General features: G+C 45.6%; 2 protein-coding genes and 1 non-coding gene across 3 annotated transcripts; 2 read left to right on the top strand and 1 right to left on the bottom strand.

Annotated features, from left to right (window-relative positions):
- Positions 1-1014: 1014 nt before the first annotated feature.
- On the top strand, positions 1015-2304 carry si:ch211-39i2.2 (uncharacterized protein LOC449866 homolog). Its single transcript, XM_027017075.2, has 2 exons — positions 1015-1329; positions 1607-2304. Exons 1-2 carry the CDS (start codon positions 1170-1172, stop codon positions 2035-2037), a joined length of 591 nt encoding a protein of 196 aa, XP_026872876.2. The 5' UTR covers positions 1015-1169; the 3' UTR covers positions 2038-2304.
- brd8 (bromodomain containing 8) lies at positions 2301-15693 on the bottom strand. Its single transcript, XM_027017072.2, is given in 20 exon segments — positions 2301-3629; positions 7775-7873; positions 8045-8327; positions 9280-9348; positions 9445-9537; positions 9685-9875; positions 10617-10840; positions 10843-11095; positions 11163-11341; positions 11731-11853; positions 12126-12228; positions 12530-12721; positions 12804-12949; positions 13256-13320; positions 13438-13518; positions 14015-14137; positions 14298-14347; positions 14514-14583; positions 14823-14919; positions 15616-15693. Coding segments are annotated over 20 exon segments (2520 nt in total). The 5' UTR covers positions 15635-15693; the 3' UTR covers positions 2301-3569.
- A 645-nt stretch (positions 15694-16338) lies between these two features.
- On the top strand, positions 16339-16411 carry trnaa-agc. Its single transcript has one exon. It is a non-coding gene; the product is annotated as a tRNA-Ala (tRNA).
- The last annotated feature ends 3144 nt before the right edge of the window (positions 16412-19555 follow it).

Below are 19555 nucleotides of genomic sequence, written 5' to 3'. Positions count from 1 at the left end.
TCTCAGATAGTGAGTCACTGTGTGATCTCACCAGCAACGCCAACAACAGCTGTGGTGGTTAGGATAGTGGCGGTGGAAAAAAGTATGTTAGTGTTCGTTTCTCGTCTGAGCTTGTTCTCCTGTGAATCCTGCCATCTCTTCTACCTCCAGGACCACCAAGACTACTTACATCTCACTGTAGACATAAATGTCCAGCATACACCTGGGTGTGTATGCTTTGCGTTTAAATTGGCTAGAACACCATCAACTGTCAAATGTAATGCAAAACATAACATAATAACAGCAAAAAGTCTTACTCTTACAAAGTTTATTTTCTAAAATAAATATTTCATTATTTTTTTAATCTGTTATTAAGCCGTACCTTTAGCTATTGACATCTTTTTCAAATTAATGTGAATGTGTATGATTTTTTCCCTCAGACTGCTTTAGTTTGAGATATTCTCCTCTCACCTCACCCTGAATGTGTGCCATCATCAATAACTATCACTCATAACCATTTTAAACTTGTAATAATCTGTTTTGCAATAGCTACAACTAGAATGGGCACCTGAAATAACAATATAAAAGCTTAATTTATATAGAAGTTTTAAAACAAGATTTACACCATGCTTTACACACACATTATATATATATATATATATATATATATATATATATATAGAGAGAGAGAGAGAGAGAGAGAGAGAGAGAGAGAGAGAAAGAAATATAAGCAAGGAAGAGCATAAATAATAAAATACATTAAAGATAAAAATAAGAGATCTAAAATCTGTTTAAATCCAATGTTTAAATTAAATACAACAGTAAAAAAAAAAACTCCGCAGCCGTTCAAACGAATATCGATCATAAAGAATTAGGTCTACTCAATCAAACATGAATATCCAGTAATCAAGGTTTCGTGTAGCCTAAATGCAAGATGCAATTTAGTTGCATGTTCAAGCTGATCTAATTTCACAGATATATTGCGCAATATCTTAGTTTCTATGGAAACGGAGGCAGTCCCACACGCGAGCTCCAGCTGATGCAACTGTGCTACACACGCGTATAAATACTGCGCGAGAGAAGCAACGAGACCGTTTCAACTTCTAGCTGGCATACATGGAAGGTACAACAAACTCTTTTGCTAAGGCGGCTGCCGAAATTTCCGAGAATTACGAGCAGACAATCCTAGAATGGTCTATACCCAGGCACTGGTTTTTGGATGCGGAATATCCATTAAACCCGAAGAGGATAACCTAGCCGGAATGTTGAAAAATGTTGTTAAACACTTCAGATCTGGTAAAGAAAGCTTTGGAGCACCTGGCACGCTGAGGAAGGCGATGAGCTCTTCAAGTGAGTAGCCTGTATTTAAATACCAGTTGTGCTACGTTATCTGTAGCAGACGTTTAACGTCCGTTAACGGTAACGTTACGTGTTGCGAGATCAAAGACCAAACTACGCAGCTAGTTAATAACACTACACGAATGGACCAACGTAGAGTTTTTCTAAATCAGCTGATAACGCGATAAATTGGCTGACTGGCGGTGTAGTGACTTTTGGCTTCGTTTAAGTACTTTCAGTTGTCAATGGAGAGGTCTATTAACACTTTTACTTTTGTTTCTGCACACAGGCCTCGGATCCGAGTGTAGCTTGGAGGAAGAAGACACGGGTCTTCACCACGATTTGATCAAGCGAATCGAGAAGTGTCTCACTATTGCAAAGAAAGCGAGTTTGCAGTGCCACGAGCTCCACCTTCCCGCGCGGATGACCGCGCGAGTGGCCGCCGACATAATCCGGGCGTCGGTAGACGAGCCCTGCGGACTACGGGGCGCCCTTATTCACCTCTTCATGGAAAACGAGCGTATCTTACAGACGTTGGGGACCGTGACACCCGCCCAGAGCCTTACCCCAACCTTCGAGCTGTCCGTGGTCTTCAGACTCGATAGGGATGGATGGCACTTCTTTGGCAACGGCAAAGTTTTGAGGCTTCGACCCGAGTACCGGCTCGTGAAGAGGAAGCTTTATTCGAGCGCCAGCCCCACCGTGATGGAGGGCTACTGAGACGATCACGTGATTTGGGGGGGGGGGGGGGGAGACTGATTACAGTCGGTGAAAGTATATATGCATCACTGTTTGACGTTTGAGCTGTTTTGTGTGTAAACATGCTGTACACTATGTAATTCTGTTCAGTCACGCTTCTTTCCACCATGTAAATTGTGCTGGACTTTCTGGAATGTGGAAAGGTGTTGAAGGGGAGCTAGCCTCTCAGTAACCGTGTCTTGTATTATTACTTGTACATTAAACATTTTAACTGTCAGACAACGTAAATTGATATTTAAGTTTATTAGTGTTTTACAGCTCAAGGAGCAATAGGCAGAATTGAGCTTTTCAGGGGAGGGTAAGGAACGATTACAATGTAATTTAAGAGGTATGTAAGCTGTACCTTGGGTTTACCAGGCAAGATTCACAGTGTAAATACCCAAGTGAGGGAAGAGTCTCCTCGTCTAAGCCAGCTGCCAGAATTAGCCTACTAAAACAGTATGTACTGCTCCCTTCAACAGTTCTTATACATAAGAAACCACACTACACAGACAACACTGCCTTCGAAAGTCCTAACTGTGCTTTGGTAACACTAACTTTACTTGCACTTGTCCAACTATATAACAAAGACATTACAGGCCCTTTACCTTAAAGATTCAGGCTTCTACTGATGTATTCACAAGTCATGGATTCCAGAAAGGCGGGCGGGGGGCAGCGCATAACCCTTACAGTCTTTATGGACTGGAGAGCACTTACTAGGGAATGGCAGATTATGTAGAAACTAATTTCTGTTAGCAGCTCACAAAACAAGCAGAAAATGTTTATTTACATAATTATACTGAAGACAATTGTAATTTTGATAAACATTTATACATTAGAGCTAACTTAATGTTTTAGTGCTCATGTCACAACTCATGGATAATTTAATCTCTAAGTTAGTGCACCCCTGCTGAAATGTAAAGAGTCAGTTCACAGGGATCAAGTTATAGCCAATTCACAGCCAATTCAGCACAGAAATATTACTGATTAAAGACAGAAGGGCCACTACTGCTCTCAATCCTAATGAGAACATCGTCTTAAAAAGGACAATATTGTTGAAGGAAGTCTAAACAAAATTACACAAACCAGCCTGCTACAAACACCTCCACACACAGACATGAGCCGGAGTCGAGCTGTATCCCCAGTTATCAGGCCAGAGGAACGTTCTTCCTACACCACGTCCCCGCAGGCAACGCCAGCTGTGGACTCTTGGTGCCAACGCTCAGAGGCTTCAGGACGCTTTGATCATGGGCTGATGGAGAGTGGTACATTCCAGATCAAAGAATAAAGGCTGATGATTGTAACCATCTCGAAAATGAAGCTTTATGCCCTAAGCAGGAGTTCTTGACTGTACAGAGCAGAACACTTGTCTGAATCAGTCTGACAAACACCTCTTCTGTGACAAGAGCCAGCTGTCTGCGCCAACTCTATCGGAATCCGGCATCGGATTTTTTTTTTACAGACGGGTAAGTCCATCGAGCCATCGGGGGTTTTCTTCTTCTTCGACCATCATCTCATTTCTTCATCTTCATGTCAGCCTCTATGGCACTGCGGCGCCCCCTTGTGCCTCCATCCTGAAAGAAAAGAAAAGGGAGGTGGAGGTGTGGAGGCATGAGCACCCCTGCAGCTAGAGAGGACTGTTCACAAAACCAGACAACTAGCTGGACCTGAACAGGGACGAGAGTCAGGGGAAGGGAGCACTGCCCTAAAACATCACCTGAAACCACTAAACCATGAGCTAGAACCATCTCCCCAACAAAACATTATATGTCCCTCACTCATCTGAAACTAACTCAAACAAGTGCAATATAATTAACACATTATTATTATTGCCAAATGTGCACAGCCCAACTGACAGCCAAGACCTGCAGCCAACATGAGGCGTACGACTGAAGAGGCTGGTCTCCCTAGTGGGCTTTAAGTCTGTGTGTCTGCATGCACGTGTCCATGTGCATACATTTGTGTGTGTGTGTGTGTGTGTGTGTATGCATGCGCGAGAGAAAGAGAGAAGGGTGAAAGAAGATTCAAGGGGACAGAAAAGCTGTGACCTTTGACCTGGATACTTACAAAGAGAGAGAGAAGAAAAGCAGGAGAAGCCATGGGAACACTGTCCTGTAGAAGGACAAACAACAGTGAGAGAGAGTCCCACACACACACACACATACACACACACACACATACACACACACACACACATACACACACACACACATACACACACACACACACACACAGTCCTGTAGAAGGACAAACAGTGAGAGAGAGTCCCCCCCCCACACATATACACACACACACACACACACACACACACACAGGAACACAGTCCTGTAGAAGGACAAACAACAGTGAGAAAGAGAATCCCACACACTCCCGCAACTCACAAAAAGACAGGATTTAACCTACAGCAATGTTATCTAAAACTACAAAACAGACATGCACAGCTCACACACACGGTCAACGCAGGGAAAAACACATAAGCATTCACAGATTTGCAGCAGAGCCAAAAACAGGACTTTTCTGTGTGTAAAACAGAATGCTAATATTACTACAAAGAAATGAAAGCCTGTAGGAAGCAGTGGGGATTAGGAAACTGACACTGGTAACAGGTTCCTATGAAGTTTGCTTCATTGGCCACATGAGTAGGAGGTGCGGCAAAGAAAACCAGGTTTGATGAAAAAGAGCAATGCTAGCGACCGGAGAAAACTGACAAGACGCAGGTCAGCGCACCACGAACTCACAGACAAGCCATGGTACAAGTGGGACAGAAATGAAGATGGAGCAGAAAGAAAGTGTGTGTGTGTGTGTGTGCGCACGCGCGCTCACGCACGCATGTGTGTGTGATATATATATATAAAAAAAAAAAGATAACACATGTATGAATATCTGAAAAAGATGGCTAATGTGTCATGAACTGCAGGAGTGTGTGTTAGTGTGTCATGCGAGTTGCGAAAGGATGAGAAAGTGTCTGGAGTTTATGAGCATGTGACTGTCGTTCTCTCAATGACTGTGGTACTGATGCACATGAAAGTCTAAAAAAGATGACCAAGAAAATGAAGGGGGGGAGGGGGGCAGGAGTTCTGGGCTTGGTTTCCCAATGGCCTTGTGGTGATATCATCTTAAAAAAGAAACTCATTAAAACAAAAAAAAACATTCAGTGTCTAAGGTTATTTTAAATTGTTCATGAGTGCTTAAACTGGTTTATGGGTGTTTTTATAAAATCCTTGCTTTTTAGAAATATACAGATACAGAGAATGCAAAAATGACTTCCCATAGACATCTATAGGCCACAACAACATCAGAAGACTTGAGAGATAATGCAGGGACTTTGTGTTACTGGGGTTACTGTCCTGCTGTTGTCCACTCGACTGACTGTTGTGAGCAGTGATGCCTTTTCACACGTCATCAGTTTCCACGCAGAGTAACATGTGAACTACAGTTCACAGAGATGACAAAGAAATGGGGAAGGAAAAAAAAAAAAAGACAACATGCTACAGCAACAAGTGAAAACAACCCGACAGGTACTGCCCGTTCTCCGATTCTGTCATGATAATCGGTTGCAGCTCAGGGTTACATGTTCAACTGTAGCAGAAGTGATGACACACAAATGCATCATCACCCACAGCAACGAACCTTTAAAGCAGGGGTGGAGTAGTAGAGTGATTACAGGTGAAAGATATTTAAACACCCTATTCTTCACCAGGTCTCAACATGAAAAGCTGCTGATGTCACTGTTTTAGTGGCAAAGCTGAAACTATTCAACATCAACAACTGTCAACAACAACATTTCCTTGGTTGATTTTTTTTTGTTTACCTTTTAGGTAGCATCAAACCAAGTGTGAATTTATGACAACCTGAAAGCTTGAAAAGAAGCAAAAAGTCTGGGAGCATTTTATAAAAGAGGACAACCCGAGATATAAAAATAAATAGTCGATGTACCAAGTGCCTGCTCGAGCACCTGAAAAGGAACTGGGATGGTGTGGAGTAGAGCTCTGACCAAACTTAACCCCACGCCAGGGTCTGTGAGGACACGGAGCTCAGCAGCAACTGACCGAAACGGAGCTGACTTGACAGGATACGTTCCTGCTTACAAATTACTAACCCAATAAAAATGCTTCTCTCTGAAATATTCCAACGCATATCCTTTTAGTACAGCACACTTCCCCAGGAACCTACTGAACATGTGACAGAACACATGGCCTGACGTGGAACTAAATGCATAAGAGAGCGTATAATATCAAACTGGCTAACATTACCTTAAAATACAGCCTGCAAACCTGTTTGATGTTTAATCAGCTTGTTGTCATGGTCCTCGATGTCTAGTCATGGACCATCAGTAAGGGCTTTTTAAAAAAAAACAACAAACAAAAACAAAAAAACCTTAGTGTCTCAGTGGTTAAGGTACTCTACTAGTAATCTGAAGGTTCCCAGTTATCTGAAGTAATCTGAAGGTTGCAAGCCCCACCACTGCCAGTATACTGTTGGACAACTGAGCAAGACCCTTAACCCTCAATTACTAAAGTTGTACTCAGACATAATTGTGATTGGATAAAAGCATTAACGTAAATAAATACCGTAAATGTAAATTTTATACATTATTCTTTGCTGGAATCAGTCCAATAAAAGTTATTTCTCACTGAAATATAGAGCTAAGGTCAATACCAGATGTTATACCTTAATAATGATTTACATGATTTTACAAAATATAAACAATACTATATGATTTACTACAGCCTCTCATTTAAAAATCACATATAAAGTGATTAATGTCCCTATAATTTGACAAATAGAGTTTATAAAAGCTCTTTTCCATCTGGTATTTACACCCTGTGGAAGCATATGAGGTCTTTCTTATGCCGTGTTATAGTCTAAAAACAAAACATTTGACAAAAACAAACCCAAACAAAACAACTTTGAACACACAACATTTTCTGAGGTTTAAGGCTAGAGTAGTCCTGTAACTGGTAGAGCAAGCACAGAACTATTTCATACAGCTGTGGGTCGCTTGTGCAAACGCTTTCCAGAGCTGTGGGACATGTGTGCAGGGTAAGAGATCTGGATCCCGCTCTGCTTTTGTGAAAGCCACCTTGGGCCGGCTTGTGTGCGCCAGCGTCCACTCTGTGCTCTGGCTGTCAGCACGGTCCACTTTCACGGCTACATGAGAGCACGCGTGTTAATGACCTCCACGGACACGTGACGTCACAGGGCAGGGCGGGCGATGGGGATGAAGACACAGTTTGTCTGCAGCTGTGGTGAGTTTCAGTTAGGCACAGAAACACAGGACTGAACAGCACAAGGAGGCATGCACATGAAAACAGGTCATGCAGCCCACACAGCCAAAAACAAAAGGCGCTTTTATGTACCACGGCATGGCAACAATATCTCACCACTTCCAACATCTGGGGAAGAGCTTTTGGGCGCACGTGCACACGCGTCATCTTAACTGGGGCTCTTGCTGCTAATTTTGGGAGCGGGAACAGCTGGTGGAGTGTACGTGCACCAGCACTGATGTGCACGTGAGCAGTGCCTGGCTCTGAACGCATCTGGAGCACCTCCACGTCACTGGGAACTAACGGCAGCTGAATGCATAGTCTCGCTGGCCCACGTTGGGGAAAACTCTCACCAGGCATCTGTTGCTCTGGTTGTTGATGCTTGCCTCCAGGAGGTGTGTGTGTGTGTGTGTGTGTGTGTGTGTGTGTGTGTGTGTTTTAATCTCACTGACCTTTTCATTAGTGTCTTGTTTGGAGTTGTTCCTTTTCCTTCTGGGCATGGCAGGTGATTCTGGCTCTAAATGTGCATCTTTGTGTGCTGGGCTCAGGGTCTACATATATGAGACTGGGGGTTAGCGTGAGTGTCACTGCCCGTATCGACAGGGCCGTCAGCTTTGCTGTGGCTGTGGGTGTTCTGAGGAGTGGACCGACTCTTTCTCCCGGCACCGTTTACGGTCTCCCCATGCCCCAGAGACCACGTGCCGCGTGTGTGTGTGTCTCACCTTGTCATTGGCGTCCTGCTTGCGGTTGGCCTCTCGCCCACGCAGGCTCTTGGCGCTGATGCCCGACTCTGAGGTCTGCATGATGAGCTGCGTGGCTAGAAACTGCTGGATTTGCTCCAGGACATCGCGCTGCATCTCCAGTGCCATGTGGTAGACATCGTGGTCCGAGCTGTTGTACATGACAGCATTCTGAAACATCAGCATGATGTCCCGCTGGAACTCGGCCGTTGTGCGGATCTGTCCCGTCTCGATGTTCTTCTTGATCGCTGATAGGTCCATAGGCCTGTGGAGGAGAGGTGGGGGCGATCTGAGGGACTGACAGATGGTCATTCAACTACAAATACTTTCAACACATCTACAGATGTCTAAGTAGCTGTAATATTCCTAACATCACAGCAAATATGAGCCAGTAGGTGACAATAGTGCAATAACTATTAACAAGCAGTAGACAGTGCAACCTTATAATCAAACAACAGGACACATTACAGCTCCTGGGTGTCATATGTCTAAGGTCTTCATGCAACTTCCCTGAGAATACATGCCAACCACAATAGAAAATTTCGGACGCAGTCTCTTCATTAGCTGTGTAAGCAAAGTGCACGAAATGTCCTGTTTCTCTGGAAGCTCTGTATACTCTACTACAATTCTGAATATCTCTACATCTTACTACAGTACACACACAGATGACTAATACAGCTGTGCGAATACACCACACTCTTACATGTCCATATATCATATATACACCATACACTGGGATGTCCATTGTTAATATATTTCAGTGCAGAAATCACTTTTCCACACGTTTATATCATGTACAAAGTCATTTATGTATACAGACATCTCTCACTTGTGTTATCATGTTTTACCATATAATATGTCTTTTAGTGTAACACTGATGTTTGCAGTCTTTCCATGGGTGCACTTGCATAAGTCATGTGCATCATTTATATATGAATATAGACCCTGAAAACTCTTACAATATTAAGGTTTATAGTTCATCTGTACTTTGCACGTTGTACTTCTGTAACTCACTTCTACAAGCCTGCCCTATTTATTCTGATTTTATGTATGTCTTATTAATGTATATCTTCACTTGTGCAATTTGTACAGCACTGTGACACTGCAATTTCCGTCAGCATCAATAAAGAGATTTATATATATATATATATATATATATGAATAAAAATGTTTCTTTATTTTTTCCACTTGAGATGTATACACCCAGGTGTGTGTACCTGTGGACAATGCTGTGGTAGCCGGGAGCGATGTCGTCAGACACGGGCTGCAGAAATACACTTGCATACCTGCAAACACATAAATCTTACATGTAATACACTGGCTAGCAGCAGTAAGAACACAAGAGAGTCTGTGGTTCGCCAGTTTTGGTTTTTAAAGCTCACCTGTGATTGGCCGCTGCGCGCCACACCAGCATAATGGCCTTCTTCCAGATTTTCTGTGCCTGTAAAGCCTCCTGATCTTCACTACACATTGAACTGAGAGAGAGGAGAGAGTGAGATATACACACACGAACACACATACACCTCACACCCACAGAGAAACACACACCCACCCACCCAACCACACACACACACACACACACACACACACACACACACACACACACACACACCAAAACTCACAACTGGGAGGAGGCGGGGCTGCTGGCGGTGGAGTCGGCGGTGGTGTACCGCTGGGAGTTGGTGCCATAGCCGTCTTCGCTCTCGCTGGCTGGGGGGTCGACCTCGGAGAGATACGGACCCTCGCCACACTCCTTCATCTCCATCCCTTCATCTGCATCCACCTCACTCCCTCCATCCTCGTCCTTTACCTCCTACAGTGTGAGAGGTGGAAGGGCACGTGAGAGCAATAAAACAATTACTTTGCTCATTTTCAATGTTCATATTTCTTTAAATTTTCTTTTATTTTTGAATAGATTTACATGCTTCAGTGTTCCAAAAACATTATTTTTCTCACATTGTATGCCTCTATTCACCCTATGTATGAAACACCATTAGAGCTCTTTAAGACCGGCACCCTCGTGTGCTCTGACTGGTCAGAACACTCAGTTCTGATTGGTCAATAGCCAGAGAGCTGCTAATCTTTGTGCTAGGGGGTGCCAAGACGCTGGGGGGTGGGCAGTACGGATTGGGATATGAAATTTCCCCATCTTGTAACAAAGGACCGGGGCTATAATCCCAATGAGGGTATAATCTGAATGGGGCTATTATCCCAATGAAGCGTTCCAGGCTGCTGACTGGTTTCTTAAGGAGAGAGTCACTGCCTCTGGCAATTTCCTTTTTTAAGATGTACGTTGGACTTTGTAACTTTGCAGACTGATTACATCCAAAAAAAATTAGATAAACACACTAAAGGAAAAAGGAAAACCCGGAAAAGCGCAGTAGGTCCCCATTAAAGCAAGGCCTGTCTTCAGTGCTTTACTGAACACTATAATCCAGCAGGTTATTTATATCACCACGGAAGCATTTCTACATCTGCACGTACAGTTACAAAAGAAATCATCTTGACTTCTACCCACGGGACACTAGTGCTGATCAGTGATTGGATGTGTTACCTTTGGGTCTCTCCCGGAGACAGAGCTGTCCTCCGAGTCGAGGCAGGGTGCGTCTGCCTCAGGCTGGGTCCACTCCTCACTCTCACACTTCAGCGAGGGGCTCGGAGCCTGGTCTTCCTCCCTCCCTCCCTCTTCGTCTCCTTCTCTCTCTTCCTCTCCCTGCAGCTCACACTCCTGCGTCTGGCCTGCCTCTGCGGGGGCGACAGAGTCCACGTGCTCCGTCCCCCCTCGGGGTCGCCCACCTCCCGCACCTCCTCCACCAAAGTGGCCTGGTCTCCTTCCAGGACTCCTGGGACGGGGGAGCTCAGCGGGGTCCCGGATGGGCCCCTCGGCTGGGCAGAGGGCTCTGGCTCGGCCGCTTTGAAGGCCTCGGGCTCCCAGGGCCCCGAGAGGGCGTGAGGGCCTGCCACGGCGTCGTCGCACAGAGAGAGAGCAGCTTCAACCTCTGCAACATCCAGAACCTCCACAGGGTCGTCCACCTGAGACAAGGCGTGAGGTTTAGTGTGGTGTGTGTGGGTGTGTGGGTGTGTGTTGGACCTGCAGTACCTTCTCTTCAATAATAGCTATAATGTCCCCCACTGTCTCCAGGTCCAGCTCTTCTCCCATGTAAGACACGGCGACCAGGTCTTCCTCCACCAGCTCTGTCTCTCTGCCCTCGGTCTCTGCTGAGCCAGACTGCACCGCCAGCACCGCCTCAGGAGCCGAACATTCTGCTACCGCGGCTCCTACACACACACACACGATGGAGAAGAGAGGTGATGGCTCTCTCTGTATCCTGCTGGTGATGAGCCATGGCCTCTGCATGGTAACTGCAGAAGACTTTCAGATGCTTCTCACTGATGTCTGGGTTGGCTTTTTAAACAATTAACACAGTCTGGGAGTGCAAGCTATATACCTGAAGGGTTTAAAACTGTCTATCAGAGGGAGAGAGAGTCTAAATAAATGAATCAGTCAAAATAGAAAAAAAAAATCTAACATTTCTAAGAGGAAAGAAAAGTAGTAACAGCTATAAACATTTCACTGACGACATTATGCTAATTTGTGGCTCTTAGCCAATGAACCACTGGTGGTGAAAGCTCAAGTGTGCGAGAGAGAGAAGGGGAGAGGTAGAGACCTGGGCTGGGTATAAAGTGGTGTCCGTGAGCTTGGGGAGCTACAGGGGCATTAAGAGGCTCAGCGCTGGCTGGCATCTGGACTGGGGGGGCGCTCTCCAACAGACGGGATAATGTAGGCGCATCTGACACAGAGACACACACACAGAGCTCTACACACACACACACACATACACACACACACACTAAAAGCGGCAAGCTACTGCAGATTGAGTTATACTGTGAAGACACGCTAGTCAAGGCGTCGTCACGTGCATGCAAAGTTCACAGATATATAAACATTTAATATCACAAAGTAAAAAAAAAAAAAAAAAAGACATTGTAAACACAGCACATGCACACAAACTCGGGGTAGGTGACGACACGGTGGAACTAATCCCTGGAGCAGAGTGTTTACCTGTGGAGACGTCGTGGCCCGCGGGTAGGGCAGCGGGAGAAGTGTGAACCTCAACACCATGCGCACCATTGCTGAGGGCTGCTGTCACCTCTGCCTCCACCACCTGCACACAGCACACCGTCAGCTCCTGCGCACTACGCAACACCGCCACGGCCACGCCACCATAGCTCATCAGCACAGACATGCCAGCTGACACACACTCATTCTTGCGCTGCGTCAAGTGCTAGCTCAGTAGAAAGCTTTAGAGAAGGCACTTATGAATTACACAAGAGTGCATGAGAGATGCATGCAGCTGTAAAGACAACTTCCCTCTCCTAAAAACGGCACTTCCAAAAGTCTGAAATACTTCACACAACTCAGGATGTACATTTGAGAGTCTGCTGTGCCTCACGTATCATGCTCACCAGTCTGGGGCTGGCTGATAGCAGGCTGCTTTTCTTCAGCAGTTCAGAGAGCAAAGGGGAGGGTGGGGGTGTGGCCTTCTGACTCAGGAGCTTCTTCTGTGGGGATTCGTCTACCACGGCGCCCAGGCTCGCCTCTTTAGGCCCCGGGGCAGCTGCCTCGGTCACGGGCATGAATACGGCCACACCCTGTGCCTGGCCAAGAGAAACATACATGATGAGAAGGACAGTCAAACAAGCCAGTCACACTCACGCAAACGTGCATGCATGTGCTCACCATCGGACTTGGGCAAGAAGTCTCATCTGGTGTTGGTTGAGGAGTATCTGGGTGCGGTAACTCCATGCTGGGGGAGCCCGCCCCCAGCGGTGAGCGGACCGTCACACTGGGGAGCCTCTTTGGTGCGTTTTTAGCTGCCTGACGGGCTGGACGCACATGGGAGGGATGCAGAATGAAACCCAAATGACGCTTCTGACATTGTTTCTATAAACTTCAAAGTAAATTGTGACTTTATAATAAAAGAGTCTATACCCCTGAGTCATTTAAAGAACTGAGGCATTATTAATACCTAGCACTTCAAGACAGTCCAAATTCTGCCTTCAGAATTGAACTGAATAGGCGGTCCTCAGTGGGTGAGTGTGGTACATGTATCCTAATAGGCTGTTCAAGTGGGTGTGTGTAGTACAAGTATCCTGATAGGCTGCTTCAGTGAGTGTGTGAGATACACATACCCTGATAGGCTGCCTCGGTGGCCTTCCTCTTCTGCTCAGCCTCCTCCTCCTCCTGTTTCTTTTTTCTGCCAGAGGGACATTCACAGGACACCAGCGTGAAATACAAACTCCCACCGCACAGCCGGCTCACAGTCATCACACCACTACTCAGAGGAAGACATGTTAATGAAGTACTGTCTCACTGCTCAATCTCTCCCCAGAGCTCGTCCAGTCTGGGATCCATGTGTCCCGCCTGAATCAAATCCGCTTCTTTCTTTAGCTTTCTACATGTGGGAAAAGACAGAGCATAAAAGTCTGAAGTAGCACCACAAAGCATACTAAAGTCATGCAAAGCACCATCTGTGATTGAGCAATGTAGCTTTTAATTAGCGCCGAGATCAATTTAATCAAAGCTGCAATATTTAAAATCACTTGAATTTTAAATCTCTCACTGAAGCGAAACATTATATAGCACAATTGTATTGTTTAATTTGAAACCTTAACACTGAAGCTGTCTCTGTAGACACTGATACAGACTCCCCCACCCTCATTCCCTCCACATCCCACACCTCTCATCATTGTGGCCCTTGCTCTACCATAACTTAGAGAGACCACATTCTCAGTGATACTAACTTTTCCATACTGAGTTTTAAAAAGAATGATTCTATCGATCAATTTACAGCCTTTTACGGCAAACTCTGTGAGGGGTGATGCAGTCACTGTATAAGAAATATACAGCAGCAGTAATAGCAAAATCAAAGGGAAAGGTCAGGCAGACACCTGTATTTCTCCTGCGTGTCCTTGAGGAGCCTTTTGAGCTCATCGATCCTCTCGGCAGTAAGTCTGCGCACGATTACATCCTCAATGGTCTCCACCACCTCTCCCTTTTCCCCACGCTTCCGCCTACGGGACAGCAGCACACACCATCAGAGCGTTCAGAGCACTGTCCGGAAATCACAGACACACTTTCCACAGTATCAGATAACAAAAAAAGCACACACAAAAAGTCACAGAAGTGTGGACATGATGAAAACAAGCGGGCTTTGTTTGTCTGGACACATACTTTGGGGCTTCTGTGGTCTCCAGCAGCTCAGAATACTGGGAGGCACAGTGCTGTAAAAGAGAGGAGCGACTTTAAAACTATGATCACTAAATATGACAAACAATTAACATACAGGCTTTTCACTTTTTGGGTGAGACATCTTATTCATTACAACAGAGCCAACAAAAATAATTGGAAGAGGGGCCCTGTCTATAAGCCTAAGGTGTTCTTAAGTACCTTTTGGGAAAACCAGTCTGGAGGCCTCCCTGGTTCAGAAAACGGCTTGATTGCTCTGCTGACAGACACCCTGGAAAGAACAGTAAGAAGTCATGGCCTGTTATTCACATAGCTGTCAGTCTCCAGACAGATGCTGCCTACACATGTTGAAACAGCCATAAACATAACACAAATTTCCAGGTGATGAAAGGGCAGTGTGTTCCAGACATGGGCTGTACAGGGTGTAGTCGGTTGGACAAAGGAATAATCATCTGTGTGCGCAAGGTGGTCTGCGAGTGTGTGACCTCAGTACTGTCAGAACATCCTCACCAGTTTTGATCTCCACTCCTCATGACAGAGGAAGCAAGGCAGAGCTTCTCACGGACGGACCACGGCTCGGTCGGTCCAAGAGACAGCATCTTGTGTTCTGTACGGCGACAATGCAGGCTGCGGTTCAGTAAATGTTGTAAACATCCAACCAGATAACTAACTATTATTAATATTACTTACATTTATATAGTGCCTTTCTCAAACTCAAGGTTAACTGGCTAACTGTCATAATTTATTCGCGTATGCCATCATTTCCTACTTAACGAGCTAGTGCTGTTTTAAATTGCCCCTGAGTAAGGCCCTTAACCCTCAATTGTTCAGGTTGTACTCGGTCATAACTAAGTCGCTATGGATAAAATCGTCAGCTAAATGCCGTAAATGTAAATACATGCTACTAGCAGTAGTCATTACGTGAACCTAACCAGCTAACGCTAACTAGCTGTCTAGCTACATTCCTGGTGGATGTTTCTTATCTTGGTTAGCTACTAATCTTTTGGCTAAAATGCATTTTCCTAAAGCGAGAGTATAGGTTTAGTGTGTACTGAAGAGTAATATTAGAGCGAAAAGATCCCTCTAGATCTTTAAGTGTTAGCCGTTTGTTTTGCTTTTTGTTAGCTAGCTAGCTAGCGTCAGTTAGCTAGCTCGAGAGAACGCGAGATAAGATAGCGTAAGTCGGTGACTGATTGCTGTCACGCGCTTCGACGTTCTGGCGATGGGTTACTAAACATGTGTACGTTCTGCTTCAGACTTTAGTTCATATGTCTGGTGTACATGGAAACACGGCCTTACTCACTTCCCACTCCAGTAGACATTTCGCCGCTAAAATCTCTTCATTAGCTCCTGTTCCGGCTACACGACCTCTACGTCACGCCAATGACGTCTCTCAAATGACGTAAGTTACCAACCACGTTCAAGTCTCGCGACGTTAAGCGCTCGCGTAGAATGCGGGATGTGTCAGGATAAATGCGGGATGTGTCAAGCTCGATGCGCGTCGTCCAGTTTCGCTACGCTTCCATATGCGAGTAATGAAGGTGGATGTGTAAAAATCGAGTGGCTTTCAAACTTAGAATATCAGCGCTGCGCTGCTTAAACAGGGACTTCAGTGTTATGTGGTATAACTATGTGCAAACTAGCAGAACCACTATCAACATGTACTATTATAAAACTATTAGAATTTACTACATCTGTTATGAGACACTTATTTATGTTAGTTAGTTATGTTTATATTAGTTGTATTACATGCTGACTTCTCCCACGGTTTCTTCCTTATGCCACTTAGATCTTCACTGACACTATCGCCTTTGGCTTGCTCACTTGGGTGTCTAGACCTTAGACCTGTTTGTTTCTATTTCCTATTGGTTCTACTTTAACAAAACTTAGATCAGGCCATTTAAACTCAAGTTCAGGTTTACGCCATGCGAAAGTTTCGTAATCACCAGAAGATGGAGACATCGATCTATGTTGTATGTACATGAGTGAATGTCTTATATAACTCCATGAAAAGCTCCTCTTCAGCGGGGGATTAGCTCAAATGGTAGAGCGCTCGCTTAGCATGCGAGAGGTAGCGGGATCGATGCCCGCATCCTCCAGTTTTTGCGCTTGTGTTTTCCCTTGTCACATTAAAAAAGAATCATACCCTTTGCGAGAAACTGACTCAATACCAACTTTGCGAACCAACTGCGGTTTGAGCCTAGCTGCCCAAAACTCTTCAAGCGATTAGCATTTCGCACTTAATAAGTCGCTGCGTGAACTTCCACAAAATAACGTTAACTATAACAGACTGATTTTATTTTGTATTTTCGGCATTTTTCAAAAGCCCGATAACACTGACAGCATGCGTTTGCAGATTAAATACAAAACCATCCCTGCTACGCATCCAACTGCCGGTTCTCATTATAATAAACGCTGGGCATCGTACACACTATCCCGGCGCCCCTATGGCTGCAGCAGCGTTCATCTGAATCGATATGTTTGGTACATTTAATTGATCGTCTCATCTTATTCGGTGTAGCAGAAACCTGCCCAGGGCTATAGAGCGATCGGGCCGCGTGTTTGCTTTATGCAAAGTGCGCCGTAATCACGCTGTTGCCGTCGGAGGAGAGCGTTGGCCTCGCGGGCTCCGCTTGGTGCGTGCGCTCCGCGAAACGCGCGGGGAGCCTGCGAGCAGCTCGAGCCCAGCCGTCGATGAAGCGAGAGAAGCGTAAGGGCGAGCGACAGATAAAGGAACGCGCCGCCGAGGAACAAGTCAACGGCACGTACCCTAAACGAGCAACCCCTCTCTTAAATACAGAGCCTATCTCTGAAGACCTCGAGAAGTTACCTCACTCACACACACGCGCGCGCGGTGGCGGGGGGTGTAAGACAAGTTAGAAACAGGCTGAGATCGCTTTGTTTATTACTGTTGTGTAATTAATATGGGCATCATGCCATTACAGTAATGCATCTTCTCCACCCATCCCTCTCCCCCTCTCTCTGTCTCACCCGCCCACATAGTCCATTAACCACAGAGACCTGAAACAGTGTATGCGCTGATAGCCTCCAGCCCCTCCCGCACGGCCTCTCCGTCCATCATCCATCGCTCCCTCCGTCCCTGCCATTCTCTCATTCTTTTCATACCTCAGCTCCAGTTTATCTTTAGCTGAGGTCATGAGCATTGTGTGTTTGTGTGTGTGTGTTTGGATTTTGTATGTGTGGGAGTCCCACTGTCCATCTGTTTGTGTTCATTTTCTGATGATCTGTGCATGTATGTAAGCTAGATTTAGTGTGTGTGTGTGTGTGTGTGTGTGTGTGTGTGTGTTCTTCATCTGTCCTCTGTGCCAGTGTTTGTTGATATTCCTGGCTGAAATCAGGGCATGCATCAACATGGCCTCATTTAGTTGATTAGGGCAAAACCCACCTGAGCCCCAGAAACACACACACACACACACACCCACCCACCCACACACACACACACACAACACACACACACACTCACACACTCACACACACACACTCACACACACACACAGAGAGAGAGAGAGAGAGAGAGAGAGAGAGAAATCATGACATGATTTCAGAAGAACATGCTATAGCTAGTTTCTTTCAGCATTCATGTAGAACCCCTTTCTCTGAGGCTGCTTTGATCTTTGCCCAGATCTTCCTTCCTCAGGTCTGAAGCACACAGCACAGCTCTACGCCTGCTCAGACAGTGAGCCTCGGCACCTGCCTGGGGAGTTCTGCCACACCCAGGATGTTCCTGAGGGGGCGTGACTCTGGAGCTGGAGTTGGAGATGGAGATGGAGATGGAGATGGAGATGGAGATGGAGATGGAGATGGAGATGGCCTGTGACCTGTGACCTGTGATGTTGTTTACAAGCACGCTTATGACCCCTAGAATCAGAGCACATCTCCACCTGCTGTAATCACTCCAGATAAGAGAAACTGTGTATGTGTTGGTGGGGGGAGGAGTTCACAAGGAAATAGGTAATCACACACACACACACACACACACACACACACACACACACACACACACACACACACACACACACACACACAGACACACACACACACCCACACATACACAAACACACACAGACAGACACACACACACACACACACATACACAAACACACACAGACAGACAGACACACACAAACACACACAGACAGACAAACACACACACACACACACACACACACACAGACACACACATACACACACACACACACACACACACACAAATGTTGTCAATCATGTACCAACACAGGCAAATATTCACATATTACAGACACCAGACAGTTCATATTCATTCTAACACACCCTTGTCCATTAGCCTGCGTCCTCTCTCTCTCACACTCACACACACACACACACATCGGGTGATGTGTAGCTGTTACGAACACGCATATGACTGTTATCTCTGTGAGGTGGCACTTGGCACAGATAATGGAAAGGTCAGAGGTCAAGTGTGAAGAGAGGGGCGACACAGGCACTTTGGTAAATTGGCTCCTGTCCCAGAGGAGGGGTACAAGACACAGTCAGACATGACATCATAGAACTGCTCCCAAAATGGTGGGAGGTGTGTGTCTGTGTGTTCATTTGTGTATGTTTGTGTGTGTGTGGTCTGAGATGTGGTCTGAGGTATAGATGAGAGCTGTTCACTTGTGCTTTCATTACCATAATGTGTGTGCGCGTGCATGTGTGTATGTGTGTGTGTGTGTTCCTATTCTGTGTTTTTAGCTCACATGAAGCAGAGCTTTGCCTGACTTGTGCTGATGATGTCAGCAGGGATAACACCATAGAAGGAGAGGTGTGATAAGTGAGCACAGCTTGTTATTTTACACACACACACACACACACACACACACACACACACACACACACACACACACGCACAAATACTGCTGAATGCGTCAGAGATAGTCCCAGTCCAGATGGGTTTATCAGACATAAAGAGTCACTTTCTCACACACATGTGCACACACACACACACACACACATATACAAGCACAACCTCTGAGTGTGTTGCCTTTCTCAGACTTCAATGTGCTCTAAATCACTGTGCTCCTTTATAAAACAGTGTTAGACACACATAGCTGAAGCCCTCTACATGTGTCTGTGTGTCTAGAGGTGTGTGTGTGTGTGTGTGTGTGTACCTTTAAGAGAAAAGCAGTGAGAAAAGAGGAGCTATGGGGTGGAGTGTAAAGTTGGTGACATCAAAAGCCAAATACCAAGAAAATCACCCTGCATGT

The sequence above is a fragment of the Electrophorus electricus genome, chromosome 2, assembly GCF_013358815.1.
Source record: "Electrophorus electricus isolate fEleEle1 chromosome 2, fEleEle1.pri, whole genome shotgun sequence".
Classification (NCBI taxonomy): domain Eukaryota; kingdom Metazoa; phylum Chordata; class Actinopteri; order Gymnotiformes; family Gymnotidae; genus Electrophorus; species Electrophorus electricus.
Note: the sequence above shows the minus strand (reverse complement) of the source record. Positions and strands in the feature narration are given on the sequence as shown.